Genomic DNA, 15,430 nt, shown 5'->3' with positions numbered 1-15,430 from the left:
AAAATGGAAGTAAAAAGTCAAACTAGTTAAAGTTTAGTAGTTCTTTATTACTTTGTATGCAATGATTATGTTTGAAGAAAATAAATATATATATATATTTAAATAAGGAATAAAAAAATTTATTATATAATTTATTTGAATTAGAAAAAAAAAAATAAAAGTAAAAAGTTAAATGTTAATAGTTTCTTTATTACTTTGTGTGCAAAGATTATATTTGAAGAAAATATATATATACATAAATATATAAAAAACAAAATTTATTATTAAAAAAAAACGTTATTAAATAAAATTTCTTAAATAAGGAATAAAGAAATTTATTTATTCGAATTAGGGGAAAAATGGAAGCGAGAAAAAGAAGAAAAAATATACATATATATATATGGAGAAAATTTATATAAAAAAAAAAAATATTAAATAAAATTCCCTTAGAATAAAGGAATTCCGTTTTCGATGAAGGATACGCTTACGGTCATTTTATTTTGGGTGAGGGTCCCCGTTTTGTCACTGCAAATAACAGCGGTGCATCCCAGTGTCTCTATAGCCTCTAGATGTTTCACCATACAATCTTTGCTCGCCATTTTGTTGGCCGTCAGCGTGAGGCTAACGGTCATAGTGGCTATCAATCCCTCCGGCACGTTGGCAACAATGATGCCGAGCAGGAACGTGATCGATTGAATCCAAGTGTATCCCATAGTGGTGGACAAAGTGAAGAACAACATCCCGAGGAATATTGCCCAGCACGATATTAATTTCATAAATCGTTGGAGCTCGCGCGAGAGCGGCGTCTGCCTTGGCGCCAATTTAGAGGTTAGCTTGGCGATCCTACCCATCACGGTGTGATCACCGCGTGCAACGATCACTCCTTTTCCGCTCCCTGTCGCGCGACATTATAACGAAACTTTTAAGAGAAAAAAAAAAAAAAAGACGACGGGTTTAATTTGCTTTCCTCGCGTGTACACGTTTAGATACCTTCCACTATGTCTGTTGTGAAGAAAACCATATTCTTAGCTTGTAACACGTCGCCTGTTGGAATAATGTTGGCCGTTCTTAAAAGAGGAATCGATTCACCGGTAATCGAAGCATGATCCACTTTAAGACCTTAAGATCACAACATATTATATATTTTTATTTTTGTGTTGATTGGATTGTTAGTTAAAAAAAAAAAAATAAATAAATAAATAGAGAAGGAAATTATTAATATTAAAATTAATTAAAATTATTTTTATATATATATATATCGTTTCGTATGTACCAGTGAGTGAAGATATATACCAGTGAATAAGTGTGTGTAATATTACGACGATAAAGCTACGACGAGGATAATGTGTATGTGTGTGTGTGTCTGTGGAGCGTCGAGGAAAGAGAAAGGCGAGGACTTTTTTTCGCCGAGAAATAAGAAAGTTACGGTCGCAACTGCAGCGATACGGATTTACCTTGACATTCCAAGATCCTAATGTCAGCGGGTACTCGTTCACCGGTTTCCAAAAGGACAATGTCCCCCACGACTAATTCGGCTACGAACACTTCCTTTTTTTGCCCGTCCCTCAGAACCTTGGTCTTTTGCGGTAACATCTGTTGGAACGATTCTATGATTTTATTACTCTTCGACTCCTGGTAATGGCTGAACATCGCCGTGACTAAAATTAATATGACAAGCACGATACTGAGCCCCAAATGCTCGTTCGACGCTTCACCGTAAGTACTATGTTCCAAAAGATAATTGCACAAGCATAATATAACGCCTACCTAAAGGATAAATCGATAAACCTTTTATTAGAATTATTATAACAGTGTAATGTCCACCGTAGTGTCTGTGTTGCCATTATCTATGTTAACGAGAGAATGGCAAAGAAATATACTTCCCCCCTCCCCCCCCCACGGGATATTTTATTATATACCCATATCAACGAAGAAAATCCTCCGAAACACAGACGTAAGAATTTTAACAAGCTGGAAGGTTTTTTCGGTGGCGTCAGTGTATTTGGGCCAGTTTCGGCCAAACGAGCGCGTGCAACGTTCATGGAAAGTCCATGCGTCGCATCGGTTTCTAATCTTTGTAATAAATCTTCCAACGGTTGGAGGTGAATGTCTGTTTCTATATCACGGCGCAACGATTCGAGATTAGTATTAGCACGACGTCTTTGTTTGCTAAACCATCGATATATGTTAAAATAGTTCATTATAAATATTGTATTGGGGATGGAAATTATGCTTAAAAGAAAAATGTATTTTTTTTTTTATAAAAAAAAATATGACATAACCAATATACGCGTGTTTAATGTAATCAAAACTGTAATCGAGATATCGTAACAGATTTCTCAACAGTAACGTATAACGATTCGATTTTACCCTGAATAAAATATTTATTTTTTTGTGTGTAAATAATTTTATTTGTTGTATACGAGAATACATAATATTTCTGAGTATGTAGTACGTTATTATACAATCTCGTTACGTTTTAATATTAATCTCGTTTTAATATTTGAAATAAATTATGTAAAAAGATAAAATAAACTTTGGTAAATTAATTATTCGTATAACGATCAAATATGAAATTTACAAATATTTGATTCGATTCGATTCATCAATGAAAAATTTATTCGTTCGTTGTTATATAAATTTGTAAATTTATTATTATTGCAAATATTTAAACATATTTTTTTCCTATTGTAAAAACAAAATGTAATTACGTTTTCTATGTAATAATTAAAATACCGACAGTATAGTAATTGAACGAAGAGAAATGCTCTACTTTATCCACCGAATATTTCGAGCGTCGACGAAGGAAAGAAAAAGATGGTGGCGCTGATGTGCAAAGGCCGAAAGCTATTCGAGTCTGAAAACTAGGTAGACGCCACGCAGAGAAAGCAAGTTTTCGGATCGCCATAATAGCGCCATAGCGGTGTGTACATCGTCCCACTCGTTCGTCGTTCGTGACGGGACGCTTACCGACGCTCGGCGTCGTTTTTTGGAGTTTTGATTAATGAGTGAAATATTCCAATCAAATTAAGTGTTCTTGTCGCGATTATTCCTTACGGTGGATTAATATTCAAATATACAACGTTCAAGAAGAGTCGAAGAGAAGATCGACGTTGGGGACGCGTGAGTGTGTACTTTGTGGGTGTCTGGTAGTCAAGAAAACAGGCCGGAATGGAGAATAGGCCGGCACCACTTCGCTCTAGGCGAGTCTGCCGATTTTGTTTGACCGAATCAGAACCACTTTGCTTCATTTATGAACGGGATCATAGCAAACCGTTTCAAGTACCACTTACCCTCCAAATCATGTCTTGCGTCGCCATCGAGGTAATTATTCTCCTCTAAAACGGCATCGACTGCCACTGATGTATTTCCTGCCTATCTTTTGTACCATATTCTCTCGTACTTTTAAATATTTTTATTACTCGTTGTAATCCATCTTTTTTTTTTTTTTTTTTTTATTATTAAAAATATTGATCTTTGTCTAACTATCTCTTATTATCGATATCTTTCATCGAATAAAATTTGGTTTGGATAACGCAGATGTCATATTTGCCGATTGAGCAACATATTCAATCTCTTCTTATTGTAATTCAATCGTAAAAAAATCTTAATTCGTTGATACGATCAATATATATCCCGTATATAATGAATGATATATGATTGAAAAAAATTCAAATTTAAAACAATAACTTTTTTATTCGTATTATTGATAAAATCAAGTCATATGTCATCGATAATTTCGTTTTAAACACTGTGATGGTAAAACGAGAAATCTATCACATTTTTTTGTCTAATATGTTTTCTATTATCGATATTTATATATATATGCGTAAATAAATAAATAAATAAATATTTTATAAAAAATAATATTTCTTGTTTTATGTTATAGATCTTTTACTCGTTACAATTGTTACTTAGAATAATAAATTTTGGCGCGAAAATATTTATAAAAATTTATAACTCTATATCAGATTTTATCTTATTATTTTTAATTATTTATATTTTGTAAAATAAATTTCAATCATAACTCGTAATTATAATTTACATTATATTGATTAAAAATATATACATATATATATAATTTTATATGTTGCATGTTTTATATTTTATATATATATATATATATATATATGTATATATAATTTTAATGTAATAGTTTATAATATTTTAATATTTTATGTTTAAGGTATACGCAGCTGATGGAATGCCACAAATGATTTGTAATATGTGTCGCTGGAATCTCGATAGATCTTATAAATTTAAACTTCAATGTAAAAAGGCAGATGAAGCATTACGAGCTTATCCATTATCTGGTGTCTTGCCAAGACCATTTCCACCAATTCCAAATGATCCTCCTGATATGAATAATAAACGACCTTCGGAACAAAGACCTCAAAGTGAAGGAAATAAGAAACCTCGAGTTGATAATGGTGATAGAGAAAGAAGAGAACCACGGGAAAGAGATAGAGATAGAGAAAGGGATAGGGAAAGGGATAGGGAGAGGGAAAGGGATAGGGAAAGAGAAAGAGAACGTGAGAGAGATAGGGAACGTGACAGAGAACGAGAAAGGGAAAGAGAAAGAGAAAGAGATAGACAAGTAGAAAATCAAAGAGACAAAGAAGATCAACATGATTTTTATGAAGAAGAACAAGATGCAGGTAGCGAAGGAGATCAGGATACGAATAGTGCTAAAGAGGAACAAAAATTAGAGCCAGGTGAGATAAGAGTACATGCGTGTGATCAATGCGATCGTACGTTTCCTTTGCGACAAGCTCTTGCTTTGCACATTCAAAGAGCTCATCGTGATCGTAATTATAAATGCACAGTATGTGACCGCATGTTCTTTTCTAAATATGATCTTGGAAAGCATATGACTACTCATTCGGAAGAGAAACCGTTCTCTTGCCCAATTTGTAACAAACAATTCTCAAGAGCAAATTTATTGCAACGTCATGAAAAAGTTCATAGAGATGAATTGCGCTATGGTTGTCAACATTGCGATCGTGAATTCTTTACAACAGAGGAATTAGAAAAGCATGAGGATTCTGTACATAAAAAGGAAAAGCCGTTCCAATGCAATATTTGCAATAAACGTTTTACGTACAAACAAGGTTTGGAACGTCATGAAGTGCTACATAACGAAGATAAGACTTTTGTTTGCGAATATTGTAAGGAAGCATTCCGTACAAGTACCAAGTTAGCTCGTCATTTAACAACTCATGCTGGACATCGACCATACTTATGTAAATTATGCCCACGTTCATTCCTTTTATCCCATCATTTAACGAGACATATGCGAACTCATTCTGTAGAAAAACGTCATGTTTGTGAAGATTGCGGTAAAGCATTCAAACGTAAAGAGAGTTTGGAAGTACATCAATTAACGCACACGAAACGCACAGGTATGGGTTTAACATGCGATGTTTGTCAAGAATCATGTAGAAACAGAGCAGATTATGTTACACATATAAAGCAACATATTGAAGCAGGTGAAAAAATGGGACCAGATGGATTACAACCTGATAATAAAACCAAACTTGAATTGGATTCCGACGAGGATGAAGAGGAAGAACAATACTCGGATGGAGATGATGATTACGAACCGCCAGCGTATATTGTGAAAAAACTTCCAAAACCAAGTAAACCATCGGAAAGCGAGGAAGAACCAGAGGCAGCAGAAAAGGAAGAAAATCAAAAAGAACAAGTTGTATACGTAAGAAACAAAGATGGAAATATGATTAAAAAGACAATTAAAACTTTGATGCCTATTCAACGTAGAGAAGTACAAGATACCAAAATAAAACAAAGTCCCTCGGGTAATCAATCACAATCGAATACAAAACCTTTGCAATCTAAACAAACTGAGGAATCCTCAAAGTCTTCCCGTGTAGATGAAACAGAAGCACAAGTACAAAAAATTGTTGCATCTGTGTTTAAAGAACATAAAATACCGCTAAAACATCAAAATGTTCAAGAACAAAGTAAAGAATCATCTATATCTACAAATCAATCTAGACAACAAGGACAAAGTAGTTCACAAAATCAAGTTTCTTTGAAAGATGAAAAATCTGAAACTCCCGTATTAGTCAGTGGTACACCAAAAGCTGTAAATACTGTTAAAGTAATAAAGAGAATTGTTGTAAGAAAACCTAGCGGTAATACTGAAACTACTACATCCACGATAAAAGAGGAGGATGGTACTACTCAAACTCTTAGCACAGGACATAAAGTAACAAAAAGAGTAATCGTTCGTAGAATTATTCGTCAAGGAGATACTACCCGAGAGATAATCATGAATCCTGATGGTACAATAATCGATCCAGCAGAATTGGCCAAGCTTCCAACTGGTAATGTTGTGAAAAGAGTCGTTGTGAAAAAGCCACTTGATAAGCATCAAAGTTTGGTTCAAGCTGTATTACAATCGTCCACGGAATCACGACAATCCACTTCTATAAAGAATAACGATTCTGTATTGAACGAATCTCCGAAATTTGAATTAAAAACATCTCAGTCCATAAATACATCAGCTTCAGTAACAAAAACACCTACACCTACAGCACAAAAACCTACAATAACCGTAGGAGATCAAGAAACTAAGGAAAAATTAGAACAATTGGAGAAAAGAGTAGAGCAACAACGCTTAAAAATAGAAGAATTAGAAGCTCGTAAACAACAAGAGTATGAACCTATTGAGGAAATGTCACCGGAACGTCATGATGAATCTGATGATGAGCAACAATTACCATTGAAAAGAGTATTTGTAAAGAAGAAACAAAGTATGTATGACGAAGAACAAGAATATAATGACAATGATGTGACAATGGTTTCTGTAACAACTCCTATATCAACTTCTATAACGACTCCGACGACATCTGTAACAACTCCAACAACAATAAAAATAGAAGATATTAAATCTGATGTGGAAGTAGAAAAAGAGAAAGAAAAAAATAAAATTGAAGTACAAGTAGAAAATATATCAAAAGATGTTTCCATGATACAGAAAGCAGTTTCTATAACAACAGCAATAGCTACAACGCCAGTAACAACAACAACAACAGCAACAAATGTTACTATTAGAAAAGAAGGTAAACCATTAATAACCAGTTCTAAAGTCTATGGAAATAAAAAAATCATTGTTGTAAAAACGGGAGAATCATCGGAAGTGGAAGAAATGAGTCGAGAATTATGTAACATATTAGATTCATCTGATTCTGTTGTTAAAATGCAAGAATCAATTCTAAGTAATCTCACTCAAATTTCTTCTCTTGGGGAATCTTCTCAAAAAAATAATGATGATAAAGCAAAAGCTGGACCTTCGAATTCAGAGAATTATTTGATAAAAGAAGAATCTGCTAAAACCGACACCCAAGATCAAGAAATGGATATAAAATTAGAAAATTCAGTTTCTATGGATGTATCAGATTCCCAAGTATCTGATGTTAAAATAGAATCCGAAGAACAAATTATGGAACAACCGGAACAAAATTCAAATTTAACTATAGATGAACAAGATCTTTCAGAATCCACAGATATTTTTGAACCGTCAGACAATGTATTAGAGGTACAAAAAAGTGAATTAGGTGACTCTGTAATAGAACTTGATCATGAAAATCATACAATCAATTTAAACGATACTAATGATAGTCAAGATAGTCTTGAGGATAAACTTCAACAAATGGAAGGTTAAACTTTCTATTAGGAATAATAAAATAAGCTCCGACTTAAAATTTTATAAATCTTAATTTGATCAATATTATATTTTAAATCATAATTTTATAAATTCAAAACTTAATGTCTATACAATTTAGACAAACATATATAAACATTTTCATCGTTCTAGAATTTTGTTAAATTTGTCATTCATGATCAAATTTTAGAATAGTTTATATATTATTATCTTACATATAAACTTCCTTCTCTTTAATTTTTTCCTGTGTGATGATTGAAGCATTATGTTTACAATGTTAATTATTAATGATAGTAGTAAAGCACAATAAGTTAGTGCCTAGTAATTATATTCCTTTCATATATAAATTAATATAAAATTTATTAACGTTTTGTATCTATAACAAAAAATTTGTTATCTTCATTCGAGCGAGAATATATAATTATAGGCATATTAAAAATCAAGTGTGAAAGAAATTGTAAATTTAAGAACTCATTTTAGATATTTGACTTATTGTCTAGTATTTGTGCATCCAAATATCAAACGTAAGGAATTTGTATATATATATATGCCGGGCGCAATACTTTATTTCGAACATTCTTTGCTTCATTTATTGATAAAATTTTTTTGTTCAATGCTACGTTACATTTTCTTACTATTGGTACATAGAATTGATTCCTCTATTGGGAATACAAAAGATATTTTGATGAATTAAACTTAATTAAATATTACTATTTAATCATAATATGCTAAATCTATCAGATTAGAATGAATACGGTACATAGATTATCTGATATCCTATCCAAACATTTGAAACTATGTATCAAATACAAAGTATGATGTGTAAATGTAAAATTTAGTGTTGATTCTTTTTCGGAAATACCTTTACCGCATATTTAATACAAATAACACGTCACAATACTTTCGTACAAAACATTTATATTTTATTTGTTACAATTTTAGATTATAGCACATATATATATAAACTTAGGTGTACATTTTACTATTACATTTTATTACATGATTACATATATTATTTCAATTATATTTTAATATAATCTATAAAAAAAAATAATATAAATTTGAGTTTTTAGATATAAAACGTAGGAGCGAATGATATTGAATGGTTATCGATAATAAGAATGTATAAATAATTGATTAAATACTGAAAATACATTATCATTAGAATTTATAAATTAAATATTGCATGTTATATTCTGATTATACGTTACAATAATTGTATAATTATAACTTAAAATATAATATCGAATAAATATAAAACATCGTAAATTAATATAGATTAATTGATATTGGCATTTGTTACGATTTTATACGATTTTTTATATCAAAACGTGATAAATATTTTAATACAATATAAAAAATTACATTTAATTGTATCATTTGAAATGACAAGAGTTTTTCATTTTAATCATTTATCGATAGTTCACGAATATTTTGCGAGTAGTTTGTAACAATAAATAGGTTATATCTTGAAAATGACGGAAGATGTCGACACTATATAAAATTTTTGTTCGGCAGAATCGATCTTTGGCTTGTAATAATCATTACTCAAATCCGATATAAAGGAACGACTTGAAATTACAGGTAAAGTACATATATTTATATAGAAAATGAATATATATATATATATATATATATATATCTGTGTATTCAATGATGTAATATCATCAGATATATAATTATTTTTTGAATACAAATTCGAAACACTTTTTATATGTTAATATTACCTTCTTTGTTGGAAAATATTTAAATAGTTTTGCTTAATAACGACGCGATGATTAAATAACATAAAACTCACTTATTTTAGGCGTATAAATTATCATTACATAGATAATGATCGAAACAGTTGGAAATGCGATGGTTAGCAGTAGTTAGAACATCAAGCAGGATTGTCTTTCTTCTTACCGGTAAGGCTCTGTAGCTGTAAAAATAATACTTCGAATATTTTCGATTTCATATGAAATTTATCATATGATGTAAAAAAAAAAAAAAAAATCATATTCCCGTCTTCGAATTCTTTATTTGTGTCGATGTTTTTTAAAGTCCACCGCGTCCACTGTCTATGTACTCGAACTTCTGTAGGGCAGAGACGATTGAAAATTAAAAAAAAAAAAAAAAAAAAAAAAAAAAAAAAGTTATTATCTATGTGCTCGTATAATTATCTCTCAAAATTGTTTTAGAACGGATTAAGAATTTTTTTCTAAATTTTTATGAAATAAAATATATAATATTTTTTTTGATCAACGAATAATAATATATAAAAAAAGGAAAAGAACAATTTGATTATCGAATAATTTAAAAAAAAAAATGAGTCTTTACATTTACTATACCTCCTTCTCATCTGTTGCGGCAACGGTATACGCTGTATTGGAATTTTCAGGTTCTTTCGCAGGACCAATTACAAACGCATAGATCAATCCAGCTGCCATTCCACCAAGGATTGGTCCGATCCAATATAACCAGTGATCGGCGAACGAACCCATTACAACAGCGCTACCGAATGATCTGGCTGGATTCATACCTGCACCAGTTCTTGGCACCTATTAAAAATGATATCTTCGACATATCTTTCTTTTAACTAATAATATGAATAACACATAATATACAAATGTGAATTCTTTTTCAAAAAATTCTATAAAAATGAAACAGTATAATAATACACAATACCAACTTTAAGATTATATTACATCATAAAGAGTATATATAATAAAATTGTATATAAGATAAAAAATGTATATTAAATTTAAATATCTTACGCCGATAATATGGCCAACGGAAACTGAAAGTCCGATTATAAGAGGAGCTATTCCCTTGCTGTCCGGCTTCGCTGCGTCGCATGCACCGCACACGACCAGTACCAACACAAAGGCAAGGAAAAATTCTATACCGAAACCTTGGACAGGGGTAACGCCTGGTGAGAGGGATACTACGCCTAGAGCATGCTCCATCCTTTCAGGAGATAATGCTCTTAATATACCAGATCCCGCTATTGCACCTATGCATTGAAGTATTACATACAATAAGCCTCTAATAACTGGCACCTGCAAAACAATATGGGTAGATTTTTATAAATTTTATAAGTCGTCGCTTTGCTCAATATTATTCATAATTATTCGCAATATACGTAAGAATTTTTCATTATCTTCTCGAACTTTTTATATTATTAGTTAGTATAGTTCTATGAATATGTATTATCCGTGCTCGTGTGTCATGCTGATTTTCTCGCGAATAAATGACTAAATCTTATTCCAGAAGCAGAAGAATGTATAATATATCGATAGATCATATCATTGGCAATTTAACGTCCAATCAAATAATTGCACGTTTCACTATTTCCCGTATAACAAGGATATCGAATCATAATTATGATTATAAATCAAATACATATATATATATATATATATATATATGAAAGGAATAATAACCTATTTCCTACCTTGCCAATAACCATCAAACCGAATGTGACAGCAGGATTAACATGACCACCGGAAACGTGTCCTACTCCTTGAATCGCTGTTGCCACTGCCAGGCCGAAAGCCAAGCTTATAGCCACGACGTTCCCCGTGATGACAGATCCGCAACCGAAGAAATTCAGCAACAACGTGCCAAGAAATTCTGCAACTAGCGCGCGGTAAAGGCCCGCCTTTTTGTCGGTAAGTTCACTCGCGCCCAGTGCCTGTCTCAAATTTGCCATCTGTAAAACGTGCGCTTTCTATTAATCGTGACTTTCACGTGTATAAAAGTTGAAACGTTACTTCTATTCGTATATATATATATATATATAGTCAATCGTAGATCGTTTTAACCATAAAAAGCAACGTCCAGTTTTTTTTCCACGTTTAATTCCATGGTGTTTATGGTTCCCCTCTCTCTCCGTTTGTTCAATCAACGATCCTTGAACGATACTTGGCGAAGAAAAAGATTCCGAAGGACAAGTCGAACTTTTTTTTGCTCAACGTCATTAAAGGTAAACGGTTTAATAATCCCGTTAACAAAGAAAAAGCGAAGCAACAAAATTGTTTAAGGTTATGTTAACAAGTTTCGATTCGTGAACGTAACTAATTATCTCGCAACGGAAAATTTTATTATACTACGTTCTAATATCTCGATTTTAATCCAATTCAAGTTTATAAGTCGAAAGAGGAAGAAGAAGTTTGTTATTTTTTTCATCCATCACTTTCACTCGACGAGAGGAACGATTCGAATCCGATGAGAATAATTAATAACAAATACGACGATCTGTCGTTCATTAACCAGTTTGAAAATGAAGCCGGTCGATCGTTTAGCAGTTCCGTCGATTCGCGTCATAGATTTAGATCGAGGACGCGGCCACGTGCAACGTATGTAACGCATGTGTGTCGTTCGCGCCGCAACATATTACTTCGGTTCGAAACTGGTTAGGTTAGGTTAACGAGCGACGCGTCCAGGTTGCATTACGCATGTAGATCGTCATATCCTCGACGGAGTATCCCGACGGATCGAATTATTTAATCATTACTTGTAGAAATATCTTGCTCGACGCGGTTAATCGTCACCCACGCCGCGACTGTTGCGTATTCGACGCAAATATCTTAACGTCGAGCCTGGATCTAGGTCGGTTCCATCTTCCACAATCCCTTTTATTAAATTTTCGTCCTACCTTCGACGATGAACGCGTTCGTTACGATCCATTTTCTAATAAAATGCTTCACTCGTCCCTCTTATAATCGTAACGAGTCAAACGCGAGTAATAAAGTGTATATAGATAGGGGAGAGATAAGGATACGAATTTTCGTTCGAGGATAAAATTCTCGTAGGAATATATTTATTATTCGTTCTAAAAAAAATATTGTTTATTGCTTTCTCGAAAGGGAAACGAGGATGGAAAGATACGAGTATTGATAATCGTTTACGATAGCGTTGACGAAAGAACGCGACATCTCATTTGATTCAATGAATTTAATCCGGGTGAGATCATCCTTGTTTAAACCGAGAAAGACCGAGACCACGCCATTCTCGCAATTTCCAACGGTCCGCGACGCGTGTCACGTGCTGCCGTTGTTAATCGTTTCCAGCTACCTTTTTCCTTCTCTGATCTTTCTCTCGCGATAATGACGACCGCTCGAAACGTGCGAAACGTGTTACGGTATTTTAATTTCGCTCGGACGAAGATAAAGGAAAAATTTTTTTCCCACCGTGAAATATGTTAACGAATTTTTTACCACCGATGATTGATGTTTATTGTATACGAGGATTTCAGTGTAATATATATATATATGTATGTACGTTTTTGCGATAAAAGTTTGAAAAAGCGTGAATTTTATCTCGAGCGTTCGCGTTAGGAATCGCGTGTTCAGAAATGCATTGATGTTCGAACGTTTGATCATCAATGAAACATTTCGAGGCGAGAATTTCACGTAAATTGATCGAATTCGTTTTGATTATCGAGGGAATTAAATTAAATTCGAGCAAATAAATTATTGTCGATCGTAAAAGGCATCTGGTACTCGTTTTAAATCTCGATCGCCATCTCCAAAAATTGTCCCTTCGCGATTTTAATTTTATTCTCGAGATTCGAAATTTTCTCGTACGATTATTATTATTGACGACGACGAGAAGACGGGTCTCTCGTATTTTTTTTTTTTTTTTTAAATTCGAGAAAATTGGAATAATATAATATTCCCACCACACTTAACGCGAATCTTGTTGAAATAAATTGTTAACGATGCTGCTATCGCCAATTTTCCACGACCCACTTACCCTGTGCATAATTTCGATTCGTTAAACATTTTTCCATCCACTTTCACGAGGCAATTAAAAAGCCTGTGATCACTTTTCCTACTCGGTTCTCGGCCAATTCAGTGGCCACTGCAAAACAGAATCATTTATCCGTGCAACCTCGTTAAATTTACGCGTATCTTTCCCCGATTCTTTTATCACATCTTCGATATCGCTTTGCATCCTATCCTGGATATCCTGGATATACTTGTAGCTCGAAGAAGATTAAATTAATCCTTCTTTCGAATCGAAAAATGGGAATTTTTAAATTTTTTTTTGAAATTCCGTTACACGCGTCTACTTGTTACCTACCGAGTCGTTACCGATCGATCTCGAGACAAATCTCTCTCCTCGTACGTGAATCTTCGATTTATCGCGTCGCGTCTCGTCGACTGATCGTTACCCTTATAAGGCGTAGTGCGCAGGTGCGCGATATCTCTCCTTATCTCCTCGCTCATCTCTTTCTTCTTTACCCTGTTTTTCTTTAATCGGCGATAACGTGCTATTAAAAGTTATATTGCCGTTTCATGTTATTGCCTCGCGCGAGTTTATTTATTTTTGAAATTTAACAAACTTTTCTTTTTCCCCCCGATCATTGTTATTTATGGAAGATATAGTAATGGAAGTATAGTTTTATTATACGCCAGAAATTATTCCGAAAAATATAGTAATTTTTTTTTCTTCTTCCTCTCGAAGAGTTTATTTTATCTCGAAGTTCAGATAGTTTTGATTGACTCGGTATCGGGTATTATTTATAAATAATTTTATTTAAAATTTAAATCTTTTTTTTTTTTGTATATCTTAATTGCATGTATCTTGAATAGTTGTCTCGTAATTTTTATATTTAAACGCGAGTTGTATACGTATTTATACAGATAAACCGATGCATAATAGATGCTCACAATTATTCCACACATATTTTAAGAAAAGCTAGATTTCTTTCCTTTTTTATCATTATTCTTCAAATAAAACTTGTTACTTCGGCAGAGTTAATAATAACATTCATTAAGCGTACGAATACGTACAAACGTTGTATAAAAATAGAAATATCGCTTCGGCATTTATCAAAATGACTATACTATACCGTATATATATATATATATCTATATTATTTATTGTGCCTTTGACAGTTATTCCGCAATAAGTCTTTCCAAGTCTGCTACTTCACTAACTGCTTCACAATTTTCATCGCATTACCGACAAAGTAAACCGCCTCATTTCAAAATTACGCCTCGTAACTTAAAATTAATTATTTTCCATTTTAGAAAAATTTATTGTATCAAATTTATAATAAATAAACACCGAATTTTTTTTTTTTTTTTTTTTACAAAAATATATCTAAACTTCTTTTTCATCCATGTATAATCGTCGCATAATCGATAAATAAAAATAAATTCGCGATAAAAAATTCGATCATAAAAAAAAAAAAAATAAATATTTTCGAACGGAGGACAAGAAAATGGACGAACGGAAGAAAAGACTCACCCTGAAGATGGTCGATTCGAAGAGAGTTCTCTGTGAGATTTTTTCAACGGATTGGGCCGAGCCGAACGACGGATTTCGACGGACAGCAACTGTTCAAAGCGGACGGCGCTCCGGCAAGTAGTTACCGAGCGACAACTGTCGAGGCTCTCGTGTGTAGAAACCAACTGGTAGTATCTAGCTGCGTCTGTACTTCTGGTACTCTGCTAGATGTTACCAGAGTAGGGATATCACGGTTAAAACGAACGACGATCTCCAGGTACAAACATCGTTGTTTTCAATTCATCGGCCGTATGAGCCACGAGCCACGATACGAGGCAAAAATGCGTAATTATGCGTATTTCGTGTTTTATCATATAATTCGACATTGTTCCAATTTCACCAACCGCTCGAAATCGTCGTTCGAGCGACGATACTTTCGATCAGAGCGAATTTTTTATTTATACAATTATTATTATATAATTATTATTATACAATTTTTTTATTTATATTTCGCTAAAATTTAAACAATTTGTTTCGAAAATT

General features: G+C 32.9%; 3 protein-coding genes across 7 annotated transcripts in view; 1 reads left to right on the top strand and 2 right to left on the bottom strand.

The window, feature by feature from the left end:
• LOC410913 (sodium/potassium-transporting ATPase subunit alpha) overlaps window positions 1-2,412 on the bottom strand; it is a 6,700-nt gene extending 4,288 nt beyond the window's left edge. The window contains exons 1-4 of the mRNA XM_394389.7: window positions 1,899-2,412; window positions 1,434-1,746; window positions 970-1,098; window positions 468-874 (exon numbers count right to left, since the gene is read on the bottom strand). Coding sequence (XP_394389.3) covers window positions 468-874; window positions 970-1,098; window positions 1,434-1,746; window positions 1,899-2,180 — 1,131 coding nt within the window. The 5' untranslated portion in view covers window positions 2,181-2,412. The remainder of the gene's footprint in view (window positions 1-467; window positions 875-969; window positions 1,099-1,433; window positions 1,747-1,898) is intronic.
• Window positions 2,413-2,857: 445 nt separating this feature from the next.
• Window positions 2,858-8,500, top strand: LOC725061. The gene is made up of 2 exons (XM_001120957.5): window positions 2,858-3,303; window positions 4,166-8,500. Exons 1-2 carry the CDS (start codon window positions 3,151-3,153, stop codon window positions 7,664-7,666), a joined length of 3,654 nt encoding a protein of 1,217 aa, XP_001120957.3. The 5' UTR covers window positions 2,858-3,150; the 3' UTR covers window positions 7,667-8,500.
• Window positions 8,501-8,758: 258 nt separating this feature from the next.
• LOC410915 (aquaporin AQPAn.G) lies at window positions 8,759-15,205 on the bottom strand. 5 transcript variants are annotated; one of them, XM_394391.7, is made up of 5 exons: window positions 14,909-15,205; window positions 11,103-11,360; window positions 10,423-10,707; window positions 9,997-10,206; window positions 8,759-9,587 (listed from the first exon to the last, which is right to left on the bottom strand). In XM_394391.7, the coding sequence occupies exons 2-5, from the start codon at window positions 11,358-11,360 to the stop codon at window positions 9,546-9,548; spliced, it is 795 nt and encodes a 264-aa protein (XP_394391.1). In that variant the 5' UTR covers window positions 14,909-15,205; the 3' UTR covers window positions 8,759-9,545. The 5 variants fall into 5 exon arrangements, with proteins under 5 accessions (XP_394391.1, XP_006569284.1, XP_006569282.1 ...); XM_006569221.3 differs by lacking the exon at window positions 14,909-15,205 and adding an exon at window positions 11,473-12,032 and having other exon boundaries at window positions 9,986-10,206; XM_006569219.3 differs by lacking the exon at window positions 14,909-15,205 and adding an exon at window positions 11,473-12,032.
• Window positions 15,206-15,430: the final 225 nt, after the last annotated feature.

This window comes from Apis mellifera, linkage group LG3 (assembly GCF_003254395.2).
Source record: "Apis mellifera strain DH4 linkage group LG3, Amel_HAv3.1, whole genome shotgun sequence".
Classification (NCBI taxonomy): Eukaryota; Metazoa; Arthropoda; class Insecta; order Hymenoptera; family Apidae; genus Apis; species Apis mellifera.
This window is presented reverse-complemented; position numbering and strand designations above follow the sequence as displayed.